Source organism: Filicampus tigris, chromosome 9 (genome assembly GCF_054856515.1).
Source record: "Filicampus tigris isolate MCC_2025a chromosome 9, RoL_Ftig_1.0, whole genome shotgun sequence".
NCBI lineage: Eukaryota > Metazoa > Chordata > Actinopteri > Syngnathiformes > Syngnathidae > Filicampus > Filicampus tigris.
Window position 1 is genome coordinate 24,179,425 of NC_141225.1, and position 24,842 is coordinate 24,204,266.

The 24,842-nt window shown below is 44.5% G+C and overlaps 2 protein-coding genes across 3 annotated transcripts; both read left to right on the forward strand.

Moving 5' to 3' along the window:
- The first annotated feature begins 2,065 nt into the window (after positions 1–2,065).
- On the forward strand, positions 2,066–5,315 carry LOC147142683 (globoside alpha-1,3-N-acetylgalactosaminyltransferase 1-like). 2 transcript variants are annotated; one of them, XM_086040933.1, is made up of 3 exons: positions 2,066–2,691; positions 3,298–3,360; positions 4,069–5,315. In XM_086040933.1, exons 1-3 carry the CDS (start codon positions 2,658–2,660, stop codon positions 5,025–5,027), a joined length of 1,056 nt encoding a protein of 351 aa, XP_085897059.1. In that variant the 5' UTR covers positions 2,066–2,657; the 3' UTR covers positions 5,028–5,315. The 2 variants fall into 2 exon arrangements, with proteins under 2 accessions (XP_085897059.1, XP_085897060.1); XM_086040934.1 differs by lacking the exon at positions 3,298–3,360.
- A 4,491-nt stretch (positions 5,316–9,806) lies between these two features.
- ell2 (elongation factor for RNA polymerase II 2) lies at positions 9,807–24,188 on the forward strand. The gene is made up of 12 exons (XM_086039718.1): positions 9,807–10,038; positions 13,682–13,729; positions 15,065–15,189; positions 15,267–15,430; positions 18,001–18,260; positions 18,373–18,497; positions 19,599–19,671; positions 19,761–20,418; positions 21,292–21,367; positions 21,715–21,886; positions 22,005–22,049; positions 22,848–24,188. Exons 1-12 carry the CDS (start codon positions 9,865–9,867, stop codon positions 22,962–22,964), a joined length of 2,037 nt encoding a protein of 678 aa, XP_085895844.1. The 5' UTR covers positions 9,807–9,864; the 3' UTR covers positions 22,965–24,188.
- The last annotated feature ends 654 nt before the right edge of the window (positions 24,189–24,842 follow it).

The window sequence follows — 24,842 nt, forward strand, 5'->3', positions numbered from 1 at the left end:
GATTTAGGCATCAATGGAAACTCTCCGCCCTCGCCCACCCCCAAAAATCAGAATGGAACCACTCTCTCTGTCTATTCATAAATCTTGCTAACTCATAGACCCACAAAACACAACAACAACAGAGCTAATGGCGGCCGTTCAAGACTTTTTCACAGCACTGTGACTTGAGGGGGCAAATTAAAAAAAAAATAGTGAACATTAGACACATTCAGATTATTGGAAAGTAAATCCTGCCAACCTCTGTAAAAGGTTCTAACTTTGGTCACCGCTGATTTCTTCTCAGGATTTCTACAAACCTCTCTCAAACCCTACACAGGCTCTACGAAATCCTACTATTTGAACAATCATATATTGAAACAACACAGAAAGAACAAATGTTCTGTCTGGCTATTAAAAGACCTAAACTCCCTTCTACCTGCACAATGGAAAAAAAGTTACAGTAGCTATATAATTAGATTAAGTTAAATACAAAAACAATTTAACCTTTTGCATTTTTTTTTTAATAAAAGTACAATGCTGCGTTCAAAGAAATATTTTTCTAAGGATCCTCATATTTTCTGGAGCTAATATATCAAACCCGTAAAAGGGAAGTCAAGCCCCAAACATTCTTTGCAATATGTTCCGTGCATCTTCACTCGTCCAAACACGACATTCTGATGAATATTGCCTTTGTGGAATATGAGTTAAGCAGAAAAAATCACTTGTTTTTAGCCATCTCCGGGGGCGGCCATTTTGCCACTTCGGTCGACTGAAAGTGACATCACAGTTGCTCAGGTAACGACCAATCACAGCTCACCTGTTCTCTGAAGCTGAACCGTGATTGGTCGTAAGCTGAGTCGTGATGTCATTTTCAGTCGACAGAAGTGACAAAATGGCCGCCCCCCGAGATGGCTAAAAATAAACGTGTGGATTATGCTGCTTGACTCACATTCCACAAGCGCAATATTCATCAGGATGTCGTGTTTCGACGAGTGGGCCTTCCTAGAACATTTTGGGGGTTGACTTGCTCTTTGAACAGTTGATTATTTCACTGGATTACTGCGACGTCAGTGCGGCTAGTCTAGGAACACTGCCCGAATGGTTTTCATGCTTTTGTGTAGTTCGGTGAAAAGATACAGTGTTTGATCTGCTTACTGTATTTATCCAATCGAAGCATTTCTTTGAAGTGTTGCAGTATTCACTCAGTGAAAATACTACTCTGGTACTACTGGACCTATATGATAGAGGCGTCAATGCATTCATGTTGTGGTATTTTTCTGATTCTGACAAAGTGGCCAGTTTTGAGACAGCGTTTGCAAGTTAGTTTGTCCTGTTTATGCCGAGTCCCTCCACTCCAGTGTGAAACTGCCAGCCCCGCTTCTCTGCCAACCATGGTGAAAGTTACAAGGATGAGATTTGGGGGAAATGCTGCACTGTAAATGACCTCTCGCGTAGCTTACATTTTGCTCTTTTATTGTTTGTTTTTTGGGCTGATGCTTCCGTTCGGAATGGTTTGCGCCAAGCAATGTTATGTTGCAATTTCTGTAATGGTTGTACAAAAAGAAGAGATTTATCGTAAAATAAACTGCAAAGCGACCTCTTGTGGATTTTCTTGCGACATTTGATGTCTGCAGCAAAAACAAACACAGTTGTTGTTTTTTGGAGAGTAAAGTGCACACTACAAATTTGACTGTGTAAGCAGAAAGTGGAGGAAACCATTTTTGTTTCTGAAACTGAATTATCTTTGTTCTCCACGGCGTTATGAGAGAAATTCTGTTACTATTTTAGCGTTAAATGTTTATTAGTAGTAGTAGTAGTCCCAGTGTTCATGTCCCCCCCACTTTTTTAGTAGTGACACTAGTAACGCTGCCCACGGCCACCTTTTATTTTTTTCTTTTAATTTTCTTTTTAATTCTCTTTAATTAAATAGCATTGCAGGCCAAGTCAATTTTTTTTTTGTATATGGCGTAGGCCAGGGGTGTCAAACTCATTTTTGTTGAGGGCCACATTATAATTTTGGTTTCCCCCGAGGGGCGGGAGGGGGGGGGTGCTGTGGTGGTTACGACTGCGAACCCATATAAATGTATGATTGCCTTATATTAACAAATATACACAACAAATTGAGCGAATCAGAAGCTAGTAAAACTATTTTCAATTTGTTTTAAAGGAGGTGTTGATAACAAATGCTTGCAATATCTCAAATATAGTGAAAAAATGAAGACAATTTGAAAGAAACTTGTCAAGTCAGCACACGATTTGCCTTGGCGGGCCACATAAAATGATGTCATTGATGCCTGGCCCGCGGGCCTTGAGTTTGAAACCTAAGCCATTACAAATGGACGGCAGGCCGCAAATGTCGCCCGGGCCGTCGTTTGGCCACCCTGCCCGTCTTAAATGATTCGAGGCATGCTAGCTCCTCTACTTGTTTTCATTTCCCAAATTCCACATACATCTGGTTTCTTTGGTTTCCCCGCAGAAATGGAAACTGCGAGAGTGTTGAGGAAATGGGGGAGGAGAACGTTTGGGAGAGTTAGGGGGGAAAAAAAAGAGAGGCGACGAACGAGAGAGGGTACGACTTGAAGGAAATGAGCAGAAAGCGACACGTTCGAGCGTAGCTTTGGAGAAAGAGCGATTTTGGCGACGCCTTTGTGTTTGTCCACCGGCGCTCGAGTCCCATCATGGCGCTGTTCCCGTTGTGCAAGACAGCCGCAGGTCGGTACAACCTGAGCCTCCGTCAACGCTCCGCTTTGCTCTTCTCTGCTCTTCTCTGCTCTGCTCCACCTCCTCTGCTTCTGTCACATCTGCTTGACCTGCTGCAAGGCGGCACCAACAGCGCGGAACGTGCTGCAAACGTGGCCCGCGATCGAATGGCTTGTTTTCGACGTTTGATTACTTCAAGGCCCTTTGCGCACTCAATCATTTCATTTTGCCTGCTCAAAGACACTCGCGTCTGCATTTGCTTAACCGGCCTTGGTTGTTTTGCTCCCAGAGCACTCCTTAGCCACAACTAAATCACACAGTCGGACTTGACTTAATGAGGTACTTTATGAATTTGACCCGAAATCGGGCTTTTTACTCATATCTGTCCGTTTGCGAAAGTGACCGCTACAGACTGCCGCTCTTGGTGTGCTGTGACGCTTCTATCATTTGATGCAGCTTGCCACATTTCCACGGGGAGTCATATCTTGAGCACTGCATTCTTTTCATTCCACAGAGTGAGCAACCCAGCAACTACGGTTGCTTTCATTGCACTTTGTTTTCCTCCTGCAGCCCCTTTTGTGTAAAACGTGCACATTTGTGTGTTGATCCTCCAAATAGGAGCCGTCAGAGTGTCCAGGCTACAGCTGCTCCTCTACTGTCTTCTACTGTCCCTTGTCATATGTAAGTGTGCGGCTTGGCTCCCACGTATCAAACCACCAAATGCACTCAATCATAATCCCTTGTGGGGAAATTCAACTTGGGCAGCACCGTGCTTGAAAGGTTAGAGAAAAGCTCAATCGGAGTTGCGACAACTCGCTCGATTTTGTCTTGCACGCCACACAGAAATCCGATCACGCAAACAAAATCATCATGCGAGCGAGGATTTGTGCCGAAGGTTGGGCTTGGGTGGGGCTTTACACATTTAAAGCGAAAGTCACCCCGAACATATTTTTTTTCCAGATGTTCTAAGCAGGCCCACTAGTTGAAACAAGCACATTCTGATTAATATTGCCTTTATGGAATATAGCAAAATGCACCCGTTTTTTAGACGGCTCAGGGGGCGGCCATTTTGTCACTTCTGTCGACTGAAAATGACATCACAAGTGCTCAGGTAACGAGCAATCATAGCTCACCTGTTGTTTTTTTTTAAGCTGAGCCGCGATTGTTCGTTAGCTGAGCCTTGAGTAGCTGTGATGTCGTTTTCAGTCGACAGCAGGTGGCAAAATGGCCGCCCCCTGAGCTAGCTAAAAACGGGCGCATTTCTCCTCTTCCAAAAACGCAATATTCATCATAATGCCGTGTTCCAACCAGTGAGCCTGCATGGAACATATTTTTGAGAAAAATACGTTTGGGTTGACTTCCCCCGTTGTGTGCGTTTGATTATTTCAGACTTCCTCCATGGGCGTAAGGCTGGTGGCAATGTGAAGTCCCCTCATCCTTACTTTCGCTCCATGGAACTGGCCATGGGAGGGGAAAGGACCGAAATGGGGAACGACAAGGCAGCGGCACTACAAAGGCCTGCGCAGACTCCTTGGGGCGCTCCTTTGGTTTGGGGCGACAGCCGCAACTCAGTCAGGCGAAGGACTGAATTTGCGCAGCAAGAAATGCGCGTGGGCCTCCTTTCCCTGGTGGTGGGAACGTATGCCCATCACGTGAGACGTTTCATCTCCTCGGCGGAGATCTACTTCCTCCCCAGTCAGACGGTCACGTACTATATCCTCACCGATAATCCCCGCACGTTGGATCCTCCCATCAAGTTGGAGCCCGGGCGGCAGCTGAAGGTGCTTCCCGTTGCCGAGTTCCCGGGCTGGGACAAGTTGGTCTATCGGCGTATGCCCATTTTGGCCGACACCATCAAAAACCAAATCGGCAGGGAGGTTGAGTACCTTTTCTGCGCTGACATCGACCAGGAGTTTGTGGCTCCTGTGGAAGAAGAAATACTCGGTGACCTGGTTGCCACCCTGCACCCCGAATTCTACGGCAAGCCGCGGAAGGCGCTCCCGTACGAAAAGGATGAAGACTCGTCAGCTTTCGTGAAGAAGGACGAGGGCGACTACTACTACAGCTCGGAGCTTTACGGCGGGCTGGTTCGCGATGTGTACAGAATGGCTCTGGCTTGTTCTTTGCTGATTCTGAAGGACCAGTCCAACGGCGTCACGGCCGGCGGCGGCGAGGAGAGCTACTTGAACCGATACTTGATCACGCAGCGGCCAACGTGCGTGCTTTCGCCAGAGTACAACTGGTGGGATTCGGGCCTGGCCGCGGCCGTGCCCGAGAAGCGGCTCGTCTCGCTGGGGAGGCAATGTGAGGCCTTCGATGCCGACAAGAGAGAGAAGCACCGATGCTGAGTTGACGTCCTCTTAGTTGTGTCCGTGCTGAGTTCGCTTTTGGAAGCAGCTTGAAAATGCAGGAGTAGGTCGGAGCGTATAAGAGCCAAACTTGACGTTCTCCTCTCAAACGTAAAAACATGGCTGACCACAAGGTGAGGTGTGTTTGTTTTGTTTATAAAGGCGGTCGTTACAGCAGACTTAAAGAAGGCAACCCAAAGAAATTCTTTGCAAGAATATGTTCTATGCAGGCCCACTAGTCCAAACACGGCATTCGGATGAATGTTGCGTTTGTGGGATAAGAGTCAATCCACCCGTTTTTTTTTTTTTTTTTAGCCGTCTGAGGGGGCGGCCATTTTGTCACTTCTGCTCAGGGCTTGGATAAAAACCAATCACGGCTCACCTGTTTTCTGAAGCTGAGCCATGATTGGTTGTTAGCTGAGCCCTGAGCTGTCATTTTCAGTCGACATCAAGTGGCAAAATGGCCGCCCCCTGAGATGGACAAAAACGGGTAGATTTTACATCTTAACTCATATTCCACAAATGTTTCGGCTAGTGGCCCTGCATAGAACATATTCTTGTAAAAAACATTTTTGGGTTCACTTTAATAATTTTTTCTTTTTTTTATTACAAGCATTTTTAATACTATTTGTGTTTTATTGCAATTCTAGTACAACCAATAAAAACAGGCACATACTGTATATGTTGCATCTTTTCTCGGTGGGATCCACCTTAAACAACTTTGCAGGAGGAACTCCAACTTTCCCTAATTGGACTTTCCATTTTTTAGGAATGCACCATATGGCATAAAAACATCAGGAAATTACTTTGAAACACGGCATTTGGATTAATATTGCGTTTGTGGAATAAGAGTTAATCCACTCGTTTTTAGCTATCTCCGGGGGCGGCCATTTTGTCTTCTGTCGACTGAAAATGACATCACAGCTGCTCAGGGCTCAGGCAACGACCAATCACGGCTGACCTGTTTTCTGAAGCTGAGCCGTGATTGGTCGTTATCTGAGCTCTGGGACACTGTGATGTCATTTTCAGTCGACAGAAGTGACAAAATGGCCGCCCCCAGAGATAACTAAAAATTTCATGTTAATCACATTGCCTTGTTTCAATCAGTGGGCTTCCATAGAACATATTCTTGAAAAAAAATATGTTTGGGTGACTTCCCCTTTAAATGATCTTTATTCAACTGGTTCTTTGTGAGTGAACAAATGAAACGCGACAACCGATTGCCATTCCGAAAGCCATTTGCACTGTATTGCTGCCTATTATGCTGAGCAAACCAAAGATGGGCCCAAAAGAGAAATGCCCCTTTAAATGTCAGCCTCGCAGACACTCTTCTCGTGGCTTTGTGGTCAGCGGCGATAAGAGTCAACAGTGTGAGTGGCCACTTTCCCCCTCAATGGGCAATCATTAACTGGAAGCGCTGCTCTTTCAAGGTCTTTCAATAGCAAATGCTGCTCCTCCGGGCGACACGTGTTTATCAGCTGCTGTGTTTTGACCGCAACAAAAACAATGGTGGTGCTACGTGGTGGTGAGGATTTTTTTTGATTTATTTTTTCCAATAACACGTTTGCCCCCTCTTGAAAGCCAATAAAAGGGTAAATGGCTATTGATGACAAGGAATAAATGCGTAACTCTTTCTGCGACTCGCACCCCTCCAGTCTGCATTTGTTTCCATGTGTGTTCCAGTCATAAAGGGTAAAGGGAGGGTTTTAAAACACAGCAGATGCTTCCTTCTCACTGCCAAGAGAATGCGTCCTCAGGGCCAGATCGCCACGTGGAGCGAAGCTGGAGGTGAAATTCAGATAACTCCGACAACCTGATTCCCATTTGTCACACACACGGCCTTTTATGGCTTTCGGGCTACCTGATCCACACTTTCATGGCACATTGCAAGCGCACTTTAATCGGCAAGTCAACACCCCAAAATATTCTTTTTAACAATATGTTCTTTGCAGGCGCACCAATCCAAACACGGCATTCTGATGAATATTGCATTCGTGGAATATGAGTCGAGCAGCGAAATCTGCCCGTTTTTGTCCATCTCGGTCGGCAGCCATTTTGTGACCCGCTGTCAACTGAAATGACATCACAGTTGCTCAGGTAACGACCAATCATGGCTCCCCATCAGAAAACAGGTGAGCCGTGATTGGTCGTCACCTGAGCCCGGAGCAACTGTGATGTCATTTTCAGTCGACAGAAGTGACAAAATGGCCGCCCCCTAAAAACGGGCGGATTTCTCCGATTAAACAAGCGCAATATGAATCAGAATGCCATGTTTAGACTAGTGAAGGCACATAGAACATATTATTCCAAACATTTTTGTGGGGTTGACTTCCCATTTAAATTACTTTAATCCATGTCATGTGGTTTTTGTTGAGGTTAAGGAACCCAACAAAGATTATATGGCCCAACAAAGATTATATGGCTTTTTGACAGAAATGTCACAACTCCAAATAAATATACTTCATTCAGAGGCAGACAGGATCAAAATGTAACTCAACACAAAGTATCAAGTGGAATTGCATTTTTACAACAGCTTGACGGAGAGAAAAGGTACAAACAAAAAACAAAAAAACGTTTTTTTTAAAAAACTTTTTTTTTTTTAACTTCCCTTTAGACGGTAAACATGACAAAAGATGACTGTTGCTAACCTGACGCAACGGCCACCAGTTATCTTTAATAAGGAAGCTTTTCACTCGCATTCCTGTATGCCAATTACTCATTTTACAGGATAGCTACAAACTTGCACCGTTGTGTCTTCCGAAAGAAGAAGTTTGCAAGTGTTGTACAAAGGCGCTTCTCCGTTCTATTTGAAGAGCAAAATTGACAAATCTGCTTCCGCTTCACAAGAGGTAACTTTTGCATTAGAAAAAAAAAAGAAGAATCCTGACATATGTGGCTTTGGAGCAAATACTGCAAACTACACCTGAAAACAAGTGACAAGTGTTGCATTGCTGATAGCCTTTCTGTGCTTCATGCAGAGCCAAGACTGAGTCGAAAGCTTCCATCAGGTGACACCTTTGGGCTTCTGTCAATAAAAAACATTTGAAAATCAATGAGACCTATTTCATTGTTTGCACATCAGATATAACCTGAAATACAAACCGGAAAACCCCTGGAATTAAAAACCCAGAATTACGTATTAGCATGTATTTAAAAAAAATTTAAAAAAGAAAGAAAAAAGAGCACGCGCAATACAGGCCTTACTTAGACTTTGATGTCTGCCAATGTGGATAAAGTGATTTGAGATTCGTGCATATCACTCACAGTTTGAATTGGTTTTATTGACTCATGAGTGTGTTGTTCTTTTTAAGGGGTTGCCATTCAATCCGCATTAAACACATCTTAGTGTTTTTGACACACAAATTGCTCATGTAAGCCTTGTTCAGCAACAATGGCTCTGAGAACAGAGAGCAAGTCCCTAAATCCTCCAATATGTATGTGTGCGTGTGTGTGCGTGTGTGTGTGTGTGTGCGTGTGCGTGTGTGCCTTGTCACGGGCTGGGTGGGGTGAAGATCCATGTTAATCTGTTGGATTCACAGAGGTCTTTCCACACCCTGCCTGAGGCTATGACACCAAAACATGCTGCCCTAATCTCTTGCATTGGGGGGCTGCTACTAGCAGATAGTGAAGGTGCAACTCACAGCCTGGGAGGGGGTTGGTGCCCACCGTGCATACCTCATATTAGGACTAAAGGAAAGCACATCATTTTATTGCATTCCCTGTTACGCGTTAGTGGGTGTACAAATAGCACATCAAATGCACCAATGCTTGACTTGCTAAATAGTGAAACATAGAATGTAATGTGCGTGGGGCATTTCTCCAAGTTGGGCTATTTCATTAATTAAATTTAATTCATGTTGATTGGGCTGTAATCAACACCACCCCCCACCCCCGACATCCCCCCCATCCCACCTCCATGTGTGCTAGTCTGTGTCGTGTATTAATGAGTGCCTGTTTGCTGAGGGTTTTTTTTTCATTGTTTTTTTTCCGTCTCTTGTTGGTTGTGTCTGTTCCATTTCGTGGCATTCTGTGGTACAAGGTCAATAAAGTTGTTCTGATTGTTTTTGAAAATGCAATAAATACAGACAGTAAATTAAATACATAGCATAGGCAGCCCCAGTGAGTTGTAATAATTCTCCCATGTCAGCAAAAGAATGTAGGCCACAGGTGTCAAACTCAAGGCCCGGGGGCCAGATCTGGCCCGCGACATCCTTTTATGTCACCCGCGAAGGCAAATAATATAGGTCGACTTCATATTTCTTTCAAATTGTCTTCACTTTTAACAACACTGAGATATGAGATTTTGCAAGATTTTTTTTTTTTTACCAATCCCTCCTTTAAAATAAATTTGTTTAATACAATTTGTTGTATATGTGTGATAATATACAGCAATTATACATTTATATGGCTGCAAGTTATAACGGCCCTCCAAGAAAAGCAGAAACTACGATGTGGCCCGCGACAAAAATGACTTTGACGGCCCTGCTTTAGGCAGACTGCAGAGACAGGTTTCTGCATGTTTGGCAATGAGTGTTTGCAACCGCTACTGTATATGGAGCAACTTATTTTACATTTGAATCGATTTGAAATAGCTCAAAAGTAAGTAAGGGATTGTATCGATTGTATCGCGGTGCTCGCGTTAAAGCACAGAATGAGGAAAAGCACAAGTGCTGCTAATGCTGCGAAGGTGGCAACTACGAGCTAGTTGTGGCAGTAGAAGTGGTGGGGGGGGGGGGGGGGGGGGAGTAGCAACCAATGGAGAGAGGAGGCAGCCGGCGAGAGCACTTGTAGTCCCTCCCCGGGCCGCTAAGGGCTGAGAGGGGAACCGGTGTGCGAAATGCTCCTGCCTCAGAGCGACGATGGTGGAGCTTTGCTAAACATGGCGGCGCTCTCCGAGGATGGGAGCTACGGATTAAATTGTGGCCAACACAACGCGGGCAGAGTTAGCGTTCTCCACGTCAAACTGACCGAGACAGCACTGAGAGCGATTGAGAGTTACCAAAATTGCACGGTGAGTAAGGGAAATGTCTTCGCTCGGACGGGAAAATGTCAGTGAGCTGACCACCGGCTTGACACTTTGCTGGGAAGCCCAACTGCCACGCACTGCTAAAGCTATTCGTTAGCTGCCTCACTGGCAGCGAAAAGAAACGCTCACATTTCGACCCAAATAGTCCACGGTCGCGAAATGTAATCCACGGGGAACGATGAATCTGGCTATGCACGTTTGTGGCGATTGAGTTTTAAGAAGTGACAAACGTCGTTGAAGCAAGAATCTCAATTGTGAAGTATGACACTTGGAAACGCTTTCGTTAGCAAGCTGCGAGTGTGAAGCTTTTGGTGCTGTGTTGGCCGGTCCATTTTCTCAAATTTGATTTGAACAACTTTGAAAACTTCGAATGTCATGAACACCAGGGCGTCACCAGCAAATGTTATGACAAACGCACCACGACAAGAAAACTGTTGACCTGTGTTGATTCATTTTACTTAATTAGTGTAAAGAGGTTAATTGTGAGGCTAAATATGATGATGAAGTAAGCCATAATGTAAATGACTGCTCGTTCAACTTTGACAATGTCGAGCCAGTTTGCCGTATGGGACGCTTTCAGCAATTATAATAATAATAATATAATTGAATTAAAATTAAAAAAAAAAAAAAAAAATCCACGTTGCAGAATAACAGCCTGGCTGCTCGTTAAGTGACATGCTGACACTTTGGAGGCAAGATGATAAACATGTATGAGCAAGTGCGTGTGGGGTTTACTTAGAAAAATACTTAATTTCGCTGTGTTTGCTGAGTCACTGAAATGCTTTTGCAAGTCAGGAGAGGAGAAGGCCGTGAGTCGCGTGTCATTTGTATATCTGTCTCATTGAACATTTGCTGAACAATAATGGTATATTGATGCTACCTTACATTTCGATAAAATGTTTAACTTGGTTACTTTGTATTAACCCAGTTCTGGGCAGAAGTAAGAATCAGTTAACTTGGTGTGCTATTTGGATAAAACTTGGTGTGCTTTGGTTTGGTTTAAACTTAGGACACTGCCTAACAGTAGATATATTTAACTTGCTAATCTTGAACCATACACTCGTAGTGTTACCTCACCGAGGTATGACACAGGTGATCTAAGCTCTTCTGAGTTGTACATACCTGATATCTACCTGAACTCAACTTTGGCAACAATAATACTGTTACATAACACCGACAGAGCCTCAAGCCCCCGTCGGGGCCCGATGGACGCGAGCGGAGTTTAGTGCGAAGTGATCTTTATGGCACTTAATGTATGTCGCGCATGAGACACAATCTGGATTTTTTTTTTCTCCCGTGGCCAAACTCCGGAGAGGAAACAATTCAGCATTCCAGTCCTTTACATGTGACCAAATGGGGTCATTGCAAGGTGGAAGCAATTCTTTGCGGGCAGTGGGTACTGCTCCCGACCTAATTGGATGCGGTGATGGCGGCGTTGCGCACGGCACGCTGCGTTGGAGCCTTTCTTGCTGACTGAGCAGCCAAAGCTGCTGCCTGCTTTTTGTTTCTTGCCCCCCGGGCAATGTGTGTTGTAGCTGAACCAGTGCTACGGAGGCTGGCTGGCTGGCTGGCTATCTTTGTCTTTCTGTGCTGATCTGAAATGTGATCAGAACTGGTTGGTGTGGAACAGTGGGGGAGGGGCTCAGTCAGCGGGCTCGGGGAGTGGAAGTTTAACAACCACGAATTGGATGCTTCTGCCCCATTTCAGGTCCACATTTATCTTTGCTTATCTGCATGTGAGAGATGGCAAGTCAGATAGAGATGATGTTGTATAATGAAATGCAGATTCCAGTGAAATTGCTTGACGTAACCGTTTTCCAAGTCTTTGCTCCAGCTGTGAGCGAGCTGGGAGTCCAATGGCTCTCTGTCCTAACTTGCTCTCGAATGCAGCAGCGAAGCCTCAGCATATTTGTGGCACTTGACAGCAGTCCAATCACACATGAAAGCCGACATAAAACAACAAGCTTGGCAGAAATAGCCCCCGTCAAATATGTTCAGCTCCTCGCTTAGACAATATGTCGCATTCGGTGGCAAAGGAGCATACTGCCGCCATTATTTTGGAGTTTGTTCATTTTCTGAAATGCAGACTATCTCACAATTGCCGTTTTGTTGCTGTTGGGTTGGTTGCTTGGTCTTCTTGGCGCGACGGGCCCCGACGGCTCTGCTGCTGCATCGAGATGCTGCAAGTCCCTCCGTGTCAGTCAAATGTGTTGCTGGTAGGGCTGGGCGATTTATAACTGAAAAGTATTTCACAATTAGGGATAGACCGATTATCGGCCGATACTTAGCGTTTTGACAAACATCGGCATCTGCCTCTTTTAACAATCGGATGGCCGATAATCTATCAATCAATCAATCATTCAAACTGTGTTGAAATCAAAACAAAGATATGTGAAAGTTGAACTTTTCTGTCATTTCGAAATTTTGGAGGACTTCATTTACTGTCGAAAACTATATGGAGCTATTGTTTTAAGTTTTCATTGAACTTTTAAAGACACGCTGACGACCCTGGGTTCTCCCTGAACTTTGTTAGAATTTGATAACAAGGATGTATATTGTCAATAATTTATTGTAATAATAATGGGGGGGAAAATCAACATTATGCAAATCTGAAAAAAATGTTCACTAAACATATGCTTAAAGACATTTCAACAATGTTAAGAGTGAATTTTTTATTTTTTTATTTTTTTTATTTTTTTTAATGCCAATATGTCCCGTTTTGCTGAAAATTAATATCGGCTCCAAATATCAGTTATCGGCCTCCTTGACTACCGATAATTGGTATCGGCCCTGAAAAAAGCATATCGTCTAATCCTAATCACGATATGTGTTTCATATTGGCCGGTATCAATATATTGCATTTTTTTTCTTTTGTTAAACTATTGGAAATAATAACCCGGAGAAAAAAATAATGTAGGTTATTTTATTTGAACATAATACTTAACCTTTAATAAGAGGTCAAGGTAACTATCAAAGAGTGAAATAAACTGGTCGATATAAAGATGAAATAAACTACATTTTAAACAATGTGCTCAGTAGGGCAAGGCGATAAGTCTGAAAAACTGTCACATTCAAACTATTCAATATCGGTCAATATCGTTAATTATGTATTTTGTTTTAAACGTATTTAAAAAAAAAAAACTTTGTTTACATTATGTAGCGTAATGTGCAGTATCTCCTCGTTGTAAATGCTCATTAGCGTTAGGTGCTACCCCAATGCAGTATTGTTGACAAACATACACTAGCCTTCATTCAATGTTCAGCCAGTGTAAGTGAACTAATTCTCTTGCAGTGCTTAATGATCGTTGACGTTGATCGTTTTAGGACTACTTTGTCTTTTGTGTGGACTCATTCTTGCTGTAGTCCATCCGTCTTTGTGCTTGGAGGCGGAAGCGCGCTGCCTAAATCACACACCGTGCCGAGATCGGGTTTATTTTCTATATTTTTTTTTTTTTAGTTTAGTTTTATGGAAGGCATTTTCTATCGATATCGATCACGTGCGAGTCGCGATGCATATCGATATCGAATGATCGGCCCAGTCCTAGTTGCTGGTTTTCCTAACTCTATTTTACAGTTGTGTGATGTTGCACTGCATTCAAACGCATTTTTTTCCTCTTCTTTTTTGCAGAATGTATCCTCTCTGCGGCCGACAATTCAATTCAAAGGACTCCAAGGGGTAAGAATGTGTTAATATTCAGATGAATATTTGATTCATTTGAAAATCCTTTGTAGAACCAGTAAGAGCACATCCTCATTCATTCTCTTTCTGAGTCAGGTTAATAATCTCCTTAAGTGCTTCTGTTTTAGCACTAATCTTTGCTATAAGTAGTCAGTAACTAAACATAGTTGTGCTTATTTATGGAGCATTTATACAACATGCTATAAGAGACTGTCACGTGGCACAAATACCCCAAATTGAGGAATTGATTCAGAGATTGATAGTCCCTACATATGAAAACGTTCATAGATGATGAATTTTGTATCATGTAAAAAGAATATAATATACAACTAAGATGATACTGATACTTGCTCTTTGCCACTAAACCACCCACCTAACCGTTTTCAGACACTGATATGGCGCTGCTCTGAACTCAGAATAGGAGAAATCCTTTTATAAAAAGTAAGAAAATAAAATCACTAGTGAAGATATTTGATTCCGGTCAGACACCTTTGGCTGTCTGAACGTTCAAAACATTTTTGCAACGCTCAAGCACGGCACGCGTCCCGAGCTCCTGCGCGGTCGGAACAGCTGACGTTCACACTTTGTTGACGCACAGGTGCGCAACGTTGTGTTATCTGATCAATTCTCCGCCCAGGCCAAGTCAACATATCAGTTGTTTTGAATTAGTCTCAAATCCCAAATAAATTGCACTCTGTATCATCAGAGCTGGGCGTTTTACTCAAAATTTGCGGCTTGTTTATGGATTCCGCTGGGGATACCCTTCCGCCTATCCGCCATTTTGTCCGGCCGGACTAAATGGTAATCGCTTATAGGCCGGTCCGCCTATCCTTTTAAACGGGCTACCGTTAGCGTTTCAGACGAGCAACTTTGACAAACTACCACCAGCACCCCCAGGCTGGGTGATATTTGAAGCGAAAGATTCACTGTGGCAAAAGCCTCACCACGGCCGGACGGGATGCGTCTCCTTTGAGCATTTTAGCACCTTTTTAGGACCTTCTGGGACCTTTTATGTACCTTTAAGGACCAACGCAAAACTGAAGCCTCGCCACATTCAGCCCGGCCGCGGTGAGGCTTCCATGCCGCGGTGATTTTAAATATCGGCCTGCTGGGGGGACGGCACGGTGAAAATAGACGATAGACGGGCTTCCGACTATGCTCAGTCTGACATTTTTATTTTATTTGATTTTTTTTTTAAGTTTCCCGCCTCTCATTTATCATCGACAAAATGGCCGTCCGTCATCGGCGGATAGGCGGACTGGTCTGGTCGCATAAGCGTAATGGCCAGCTCTGCGTTGAACTGTGTGAAATAAATTGTGCATTTTTGTTCAGCGCATCAAAATACCCAGGACCGAGTCTTCCTCTGATGCCTCCCACAATTTTGATTTCTACCTGTCTAATGTTGGCAAAGACAACCCTCAGGGAAGCTTTGATTGCATCCATCAGTATGTTTCGAGGTAACGTCCCAATCGTCTCTTCTTGCCCCAAAGGGAGGGTTGTTGACCTTTGACCACGCATGCCTCATTGTCTGCAGCTCAGGGGCCTCTCAGCTGGCATTATTGGCAACAGTACAAGACAAGGTCACAATATGCGCCACCAATGACTCCTACCAGGTGACCCGGGAGCGCATGACCCAGGCTGTGGAGGACACGCGCGAACGCGGGACCAAAGTCATCAAACCTGGGGGCCAGTACAGAGGCAAGGCCCTGCAACTCTTCATCACGCCGCCCGAAAAGCAACCCGGTCTCTCGGTAGCGCCCGTAATTGGATGTCTGCGGCCAATCGTCTTTCCGCTCTGCTTTCACTGACGCGCCACCAGGCAAATGCCGCTCGTCTGCCTTACAAGCAATCACGTCTGCTTTTAATGGTTCCCTTTGACTTGACGAACATCATCAAGATGATCAGAATGACTTTGATTAACTTATGTTGCGTGTCATTCAACTTCAATCAATTCGTCATAGGTCGGACAACAAAACGTATCGCTTCAATAATTTAGCAGACCAAGTGTACCTTTCCCTTTTTAGCCATATTTTTTAACATGCATTTTTATTTTTTATTTTTTTAGTCTTGCCACTAACCCTGGAACTCACATCTGTACATCTTGACAAGGTTAAGGCACATCGTAAACAATAACTCCAATCTTTTTTTTACATTTTGCTTGAGTTAAAAGCTCCAGCTCCATTTCAATATTCAACCGTTGTGCCTACGATTTGCCTAAGAAATGATTATGCTCATGTGCTGCCGTCTAACCGGAATAACTTCACGGTTCAAGACCAAAGCAGACGGCTCTTTCATTATTTATAGAATAGGCCGCCAATGTGCTTCATGATGCAGATTGACATGTCGACTGGCCGTTTCTTTGACTCTGTGTCCTGTTTTATATGATGACGATGGGTAACATGACCAATCATCAACACGGAGGGAAACCAAGCCCCGATTATGTATACGTATATGTATGTATACGTATATGTATGTATACGTATATGTATGTATACGTATATGTATGTATACGTATATGTATGTGTACGTATATGTATGTGTACGTATATGTATGTGTACGTATATGTATGTGTACGTATATGTATGTGTACGTATATGTATGTGTACGTATATGTATGTGTACGTATATGTATGTGTACGTATATGTATGTGTACGTATATGTATGTGTACGTATATGTGTACGTATACGTATATGTGTACGTATACGTATATGTGTACGTATACGTATATGTGTACGTATACGTATATGTATACGTATATGTATACGTGCACGTATACGTATATGTATACGTATACGTATACGTGTACGTATACGTATACGTGTACGTATACGTATACGTGTACGTATACGTGTACGTGTACCTGTACGTGTACGTGTACCTGTACGTGTACGTGTACCTGTACGTGTACCTGTACGTATACCTGTACGTATACGTGTACCTGTACGTGTACCTGTACGTGTACCTGTACGTGTACCTGTACGTATACGTGTACCTGTACGTATACGTGTACGTGTACCTGTACGTATACGTGTGTGGATGTATACGTATATGTATACGTATACGTATATGTATACGTATACGTATATATGTGTCTTGTCTTTCATGTGCTTTGCAGTTTGAGTCAAAGGAGAAGGAAACATTTCAGAATTGACTGCTGTTATTTGCTAGCGCTGTAGCTCAACCAACAGACAGAAACTGCTACACGTGTTGCCGGATTGTGCTGCTGTCGCCACAAATGGACATATACGTTCGTGCGCCATCGTGAACACGTCTCTCGAAAAAACGTTAATCTGTCCTGATTTTGGTCCAGTAGACAGTCAGTCCATCAGGGCATCCGGTCGGAATGGACGTGGGAAAAAGGAAGTGCGCTAACCATGCGGCTCTTGAAAATGATCAGCTGCACGCTATTATCAACCCAGAGCAAAAAGTACAAGGCGTTAATTTTGTACTGTATCGGTGTTTTTAGGCCGCGAAAAAAAAAAAAAGTCAGTTCCAGTTTAACGGGCAATTGGCTGTAAGGAACAACAAATCTACTAAACAAGCTTGAGAACTCCTTCAGCTTGTTTGAAGGGGCTCTGGGGATAGATTTGCATTAACAAGGCAAGATCGAAACTGGGGAATGTGAGGAAACGCTGACAAAAGAGGTGGTTAAAAAAAAAAAAAAAAAAAAAAAATCTTAGAAGCTGCTTGTTTGTAGGATTGCCTTTCAATTGAACGTTACAAGTGGAGCTTTAAGCTTTAATTGCAGGCTACAGTTTAGGATGGAAAAGTATTTTTCTTCCTTTCTATTTTTCTCACCAAAATCAGTTCCTGCTTTTGTGTCGACACAGAGGAAGAAGGCGATTGTTTCCTCTCACTCACTTTTAAAATCATGAAGAGCTTTAAAATGTCATCATGCCTAAGCACCAGTGGATGTAAATGTGCAAACTTGTCACCGGGCTCAGCAAGATCACCTCGACGAACTTTCCTTTCCAGCCACTTTGACTTTTGCGGTTTATTATGGAGCGTCATGACTCAAGTCGCCGGCCACTGCTTTACACAGGACACCGCCGTCCATACTTCATTCCTTCCGGGGCCTTAGGCCTGATGGGGGGCCCTTGATACATTTGCTGCGCTCACTAAGCAACTTGTGGATGTTGCCTGCCAACTCTTACAGCTACCGCGATAAAGAGCAGTTCACAGCGAGTGCTGAGCAAGATCCTCCACAACTAGCAGCCTGCTAAAGTCTGGCTACGTGCTTAACAAGAAGCTCTCTCTGTCTCCAGGGAAGAAAGTACACATCCGTAAACCAGCACTGTCAACGCCCGAGGTGGTCCCGGAGCGCAAGCGATCAACACCCATCAACCCGGCCAACACAATCCGCAAGTGCCTTTCCAACAACCCGGTGTCCCAGCGGGCCTTTCGCGACCGTATCGTCCACCTGCTGGCGCTGAGGCCCTACAAGAAGCTGGAAGTGCTCGCCCGTCTGCAGCGGGACGGCATCAACCAGAAGGACCGCAACTCCTTGGGGAGCACTCTGCAACAGGTGGAGTCGCGTCACGCCACGCCCCCTCGCTCCGCATTTGCATGCGCAGGATGCGTGCCGTTTTCATGCACTCATTGCTCAACTTGAAACTTTCTCCGTCCTTGCGCAACAGGTGGCAAACCTTAACCCGAAAGACAACACGTATTCACTGAAGGACTTTGTTTACCGTGACGTCCAAAGAGACTGGCCTGGCTACTCCGAAGACGAGAAGACTCAGCTGGAGCGTATCCTGACTCGGTAATGCCTCGGATATTTACACTTGTGAACCGCCACTTTGAGGACTCGGCCCAGTTTGAATTGTGCTTGTGAAGTGGACCGACTGTTCTACTCGACATGAAACCATTTCACCTGCATAGCACGTAATACATGCCATCTCAAAGTCGACCAAAGTTATTCACATCACATCTAAAGGATCTCTGGGTTTTTTTAAGCTTTCACTGTCATTCAGCAACCTGAGATAAAATGGTTTCCATGGCCAAATTACAACCATCCCTTTGCTGTTGGTATTATTGTTGATTAATTCACGTTCATTTTCTTTTATTTACTTTTTTACCCAAGTGGCTAACGTAGTACAGAGCGCATTCCCGCTGACATGTGCTGCATGCATTAACAACGTGTCTGCCAATCGGCAGGCGCTATTTTACAAAAGCACAGCCTACGTTGCCAGGTTAGTGACTTTTCTGGACCTTCTTTTGGCTGTTTAAGAAAAAAAAAAAAAGCTCCTAGCAGCTTCCATTCCAGCTAAGAAAACTCACATAGTGAAGTTGTCAAAAAAGGAGCCCAGTGGAAGACAATCGGGGAGGGAACATTGCCAAAAGCAAAAGCAGCCATTTATCAACATGTTGGACATGTGTGACCCTGAGGTACGCTTCCAAGCTGCAGATATTTTGCCGCCGTCGCCGTCCTTCACTTTCACAGCTCTCAATGAGAAAAGACCCAGAGGGAGCGAGAGCGGCCGGAGCGTTACACTTGGCACAATAGATGAACGTGCTTATTGTGATAAACTTGGAACATTTTGAAATCGGAAAATGTTTTGACGAAGTGGGCATTTTCCTCTAGGTGAAAACAAAAAAAAAATCCCCATGAAGCTTGTCTGGTATCAGCAGACAAAGCAAATCCCAGACGAGAGTGGGGGAAAAAAAAAAAAAAAAAAAAGCAAACCTTGTTTTGAGCAACGTCGTTGCCATTTGCGTTTTCCTGAAGCAGATTTGAGTTCAAGGCCATGTGAGCTAGCCGCTACATTTGACTTTCTTTCTTTCTCAATTCTCTCTTTTTTTCTTTAATGTATAATACGGCCCCGAATTGTTCTCTCATGCCACGTTTTCCTTTCTTCAACAGCAAACTCGGTCTTCCTACTGAGGCCCTCTCCTCCACCAGCTCTCCCAAAGACAGTTTGCCTTCGCCCCCTCGGGTACCTTTTTGTCTCCAAACACTCGCATGCGTGCATGCATGCACGCGCGCGCGCAACCTTCTTGAAAATGATGCTATCCCCTTTTGCAGAAGCGCCAGCCCGATTTCGACTTCATCGATCCTCTGGCGCCCAAGAAAGCCCGCATCTCTCACCTCAGCAACCGCGGGCCGGCCACAGCTTTGTCCTCGGACCGCCGCGAGGACGACGGCAGCCCGGGCGCTAAAAGCTCCTCTCTGCCCTCCTCCGACGTCATCGTGGGCCATCTCCCCGTTCCCTCTCACCAGCAGCCTAGCCCGGCCTCCAGCTCCAACTCCCCCAGCACGCCGGAGGGCTGCGGCACGCAAGACCTGCCCGTGGACCAGAGTTCGTCCTGCAGGGACCCTTCGCCAAGTTGCCTGTCCTCGGCTAGAGCCTCGCTGCAGCGCTGTCAGCCGCCGGTCTCGGCGGCCACGCCGAGCCCTCCTCCTCCTCCTCCTCCGCCGCCGCCGTGCGCCGCGCTCACTGTCACCTCCACCGTGATCAGCAGCCCTCCCGTGTCGGCCGGCGACGACAAGAAGTTCAAGAAGAAGTCCAAAAAGCACAAAGACAAGGATCGCCAGCGGGACAAAGGGAAACGGACAGAAAGGGCCTGCGAGGGCTCTCCCAGCGCGGTCGAGCAGGCCAAGGAGAGTCCCAAATCGAAAAAGAGGCAGAATGTTGAGGAGGAAAGAAGAGAAGTTGCAGACAAGAATCCTCACACTGATCGAGGTGCGTTTTTAATGATGACCTTCTATTCAGTCTGTCTGTCCGTTGCATTTAAAATTTTTTTTTTTTTTTTTTTTTTTTATCGAATTGCGTAACTCCGATGCTTCCCGTGCATTTCCCACCGCCTCACATTTTAGTTAAACATCCTATAGAAAATGGCATTTAATAATTAACCGGAAACTCCAGTTCAAAATTCAGACGTATGGCTCAATGCTGTCTCAGAATAGGATAAGACTCTCTTTGTGACAGTATCTACGGATAACACTTTATCAAAGGTCTCTGAACACCCGGCCCGTGGCAGTCAAATAGCACAAAAAAGCTCAATTGTGTACAGCCAGAACCTGCGGGGCAAAATCGCCAGTCAGTGTCTAAAAATGCTCCTGACAACTCTCGGTGTACTGGCGCATACTCGGTCGGGCGTCCCTGATATATTGCAAATGACGACCGGCTTCCATAGCGATTAAATGGCGCTTCTCATAGCCTCTCAAGCGAATCGGATGGAAGGTAAACGCCGAGCTCGAGCGAGCGGCTTGAGTTGAAACCCAGGTGTGACTACGAGCTATAGATGTGGGTGCGACCGTGCCAGCGTGAAAAAAGAAGAGCCGGAGCACCAGGGTTTGAAAGGTAAAAGCATTCGCATGGTTAGCCGACACCCAAGTCTAATTGGTTAATTGCACAGCTTGAAAACAAATGCATACATACCGGCTAAGACCAATAAAGCTTCGGTTGCTTTAGTCTTTTTTTTTTTTTTTTTTTCCTTCTGAGTACAAACGCATTTAAAAGTACGTGTTTGACAAGATTTGCCGTGCCAACCAATCAGCAATCAGGCATAAAGAAATGCATATTCAAGACAACCACTTTGCACTTTGCTTTCAGACTGCCCAGAAAAAGAGAAGAATCCGGGCCAATCTACTGTATTCTCGTCCACCGTCGAGGCGCCCGACTACGAAATGTAAGTTGACCTCACAAACATCTTTTTTCAAAATGCAAGCAGCGTGCGTGTTGTCGTGCGGCAGGTGCGGGCGTCAAGTATTTCACAAGTCGCGACAAAGTACAAAGAGATCAAACTGAGTGCGAGGGAGGTTTCGTTCCTTCTTTCGGTGTCAGCGAACCACACACTTGAGCGATCTGGCCTTCGGTCTGCTCAAATGCGTCGCTGAAACGTGACGGCGCGCCGCGTCACGTTGACTTGCGCAACGTTTGACACTTCCAGTAGGCCTCATCTGCAATTCTCATCCCTGAAGTGACAACAGGCTGTCCTTTTTTTTTTTTTTATAAAATGTTTTTATGGCTTTCTAGGAAGTACACAGCACTGGTGTCCCCGGACCAGAGACAGCGTTACAAGGACGACTTCAATGCCGAGTACGACGAGTACCGTCTGTTGCACGCCCGCGTGGAGAAGATCACGCGCCGCTTCACACAGCTGGATTCCAAGTGCCGCAAGTTGGCACCAGGCACCAAAGAGTATCAGGTCACCCTTTTTTCTTTTTTCTCTTTTTCTTTTTTTCCTCTTTCATTTCTGAGATATGAGCAGAAGTCCGCAGCTGGCTCACATGAGTTCTCATGAGTGTTTCATTTTGATTTTGTAGAAGGTGCAAGAAGAAGTCTTGAAAGAATACAAAAAGATGAAACAAGTGAGTAACCACAGTGTGACATTTCTCTGAAACATGGACTGTATTTCCTCACATAGTGATTTGTGATTTGGAGGAGTGATTTGAGTCCTCCCTTTTTTTTTTTTTTTTTAACAATGGTTTTGAATATTAAGCACAAATAAGTACCTCACCCTTCATAGATGCCGCCGTTTATCTGCTCAGGGAAAAGAAGAAAAAAAAAATTAGTTTAGGAGTGAAAGGTGTGAAGTTCTGAAAAAAAACTAAGAGTCGGGATCAATTCATATATTTAAAAATATCATGAAATCAATGTTATTAAATAATTATGCAGTGGATAATTACTGGTAAGCCGGTGATCTGCAGAGTCGGTTTAAAATCGTTTACATTTATTGATCTTAATATCTGTTAGAATTTAATTTTTTCATATATTTCAACGTAATTAAATAGGGAAGCTAAAAGCTACATTTGAATGTGATGTGAATATTTTTCTGTAAAAGGAGTAAAAAAAAAATATTATTCCATCTGCTCCTTTTTCAGTTTTAATTTGTTTTCATGTAAACATGTCTGCATTTGTCCTTACTTAAAAAAAAAAAAAAAAATTGAATCAAATAGATGTGAAGAAAAAAAAATGCTAACCAAAACAGCAGCACCTGCCGCACCAAAGCAGATGACATTTCTAGATTATCCTGCGTCGAGAAGCACAACTGTGCTTGTCAACTTTGACTATCGGGTCCACTGTGCACAAAAGTCCCCTTTCAAAATGTGTCCAAAAACCGCACCCCCGGTTGTGGTCTCACACGGTTGTGCTTGTTGCGATTCCAGCACAGCCCAAATTTCCACGGGGACAAACAGCGCTGTGAGTACCTGCACAACAAGCTGGCGCACATCAAGCGGCTGATCGCAGATTTTGACCAGCGCCGAGCCCAACCTTGGTGCTGAGAGTCCTCTCGCCGCGTCACTGATCAGTATTGCGAATGGAGTGTCCAACCACGACGAGGGGGCGGGTCCAGCTGGCTCTTATTTATTAACACCCCCACGGTTGGTGTCTGTTTCTCCTTTGCTTATTTGCCCTCAGCCCAACTTCCTTCTTTCATTCCTTCCTTTTGCAAGCTTTGATTCCACAGGCTGCGTTACGGCCTGAAACGTTCCGAATCCCACTTGGATTGACTTTAGCCTCTCAGTTTTGGCCCCCTCCTTTATTTTTTTTTTTTTCGGTTCCCTTTTCTCTCGCAGAGTTCCTGTGGGTTTTTCCACAAGCGGGGACTGCGTGAAGAGCCAAGTGGGTTTTAGGGGACGTTTCATCTCTTATTTCCTTTTTGAAGGACTTTATCTCGCAGGAATTAGAAGTATTTTTGAGCTTAAGAGAAACTATTGACTTGTATTTAAGAAAAAGAAGATCTATTTATTTTGGGACTTGTCGTGCAAAAGAGTCCGCAGATGATTTAACTTTTGGTAAACAATGCAAAAAACAAAAAAAACAACAACAGCAAACAAGTAATGGGCCTTATGTGTTTTGACATTGTGAAGCCATTTTGCACATAAGATCCAGATATCATCTCTTGGCAAAAAAAAAAAAAAAAGAAAAAAAAAAAAAAAAGAAATGTCCCCCCCTCCTGCCTCGCTGCTGTCGTCTCGTGCCGCTGGAGGTCACGTGAGGCGGGGCCAAGCGCGAGAACCAACGGCTAGCGTGCCAGAAGGGGAAATGAGTGAGCTGATGTCTTTATGGATCGTAAACTGTTCGAATGGCCATCATGTGGGGTGTTGAGAGGGAACTCAAGGTAAAAACCTCCTATAGGGGGCAGTGTTCCCCCCTGCACCAACAGTGTTGATGTCAATAGTGCATTATGGGTGCCTTAAGGTGGTTACACTCAATGTTGGTGTAGGTTCACCATTTTGGTGCGTGGTCTATACTAAGGAACTAGAACTGCCTGGAAAAAAGGCTGTGTGTGTGTGTGTGTGTGTGTGTGTGTGTGTGTGTGTGTGTGTGCGTGCGTGTCAGAAGCAGAAAAAGAAGGGATGTGAAGCCTGGAAGGCGTGTTACAAGCTGCATGAGTGTATGTGTTTGAATGATTGTGCTAGATTGAGAAGGGGGGGGGTTAAAAAATAAAAAAGTAAAAAGGAAAAAAAAAAGTAAACTTGAAAACTGAAAATGAGATGGGGGGGGGGGGGGGGGAGAAAGCTGCTATCACGTTTGACCAGCCAGAGCACTCGGGATCAACCTGGCTGGAGTAACAAATGAGACGTTTGTGGGTTGTGACTTCACACGCCTCTTGTTGCCGTGCGCATGAGCTTCGGCGCCAAGGTCATCCAGCACAGGACAAGCGTGTGTTATCGGGTCACGTTTTTTGGATCACTTTGAGTTCTGCCCAGCATTGACGCTTACTAGTGGTATTCAGTGAATGCATTCTATGAAAAATGAAAATATATTTTGGACTCTTTGTTAACAAGGGACACGTTTACAAAACCTGTGTTGGAATCTTGGTAATTAAATATACTTTTTCTGGTACACTTCACATGGAGTAGGATTTCTGATTGGAAAATGGATGGCTGGCGAGGCCGCCGCCATGAAAAAAAAAAAAAAAAAATGTCCTTTTGGGCCGCGCCACTTCAAGTGCTACAAATTGTCAAGATTATTTGGACCCTTAGAATTTGTCATCACTTTCCTTCCCCCTGGCCACGGAAAGTGAGAGGAAAGCAAATCACTCTGCTCTTCAAACTGGCACCATCTGTAGTTGTAAAGGTCATTAACCAATTTCGCTAATCCAAATTCATCCCCTTTTTTTTTTTTTTTTAAAAACTTCGGTTGGCACTTCAAAT

Excerpts from the sequence above, each read along its gene's own strand:
- LOC147142683 (XM_086040933.1), top strand. The coding sequence starts at position 2,658 with ATGGCGCTGTTCCCGTTGTGCAAGACAGCCGCAG. Across the intron at positions 2,692-3,297 it reads GTTGTGCAAGACAGCCGCAG|GAGCCGTCAGAGTGTCCAGG; the intron begins GTCGGTACAACC and ends TCCTCCAAATAG. Across the intron at positions 3,361-4,068 it reads TCTACTGTCCCTTGTCATAT|ACTTCCTCCATGGGCGTAAG; the intron begins GTAAGTGTGCGG and ends TGATTATTTCAG.
- ell2 (XM_086039718.1), top strand. The coding sequence starts at position 9,865 with ATGCTCCTGCCTCAGAGCGACGATGGTGGAGCTTTGCTAAACATGGCG. Across the intron at positions 18,261-18,372 it reads TGGGGAGCACTCTGCAACAG|GTGGCAAACCTTAACCCGAA; the intron begins GTGGAGTCGCGT and ends CTTGCGCAACAG. Across the intron at positions 22,050-22,847 it reads AATACAAAAAGATGAAACAA|CACAGCCCAAATTTCCACGG; the intron begins GTGAGTAACCAC and ends TTGCGATTCCAG.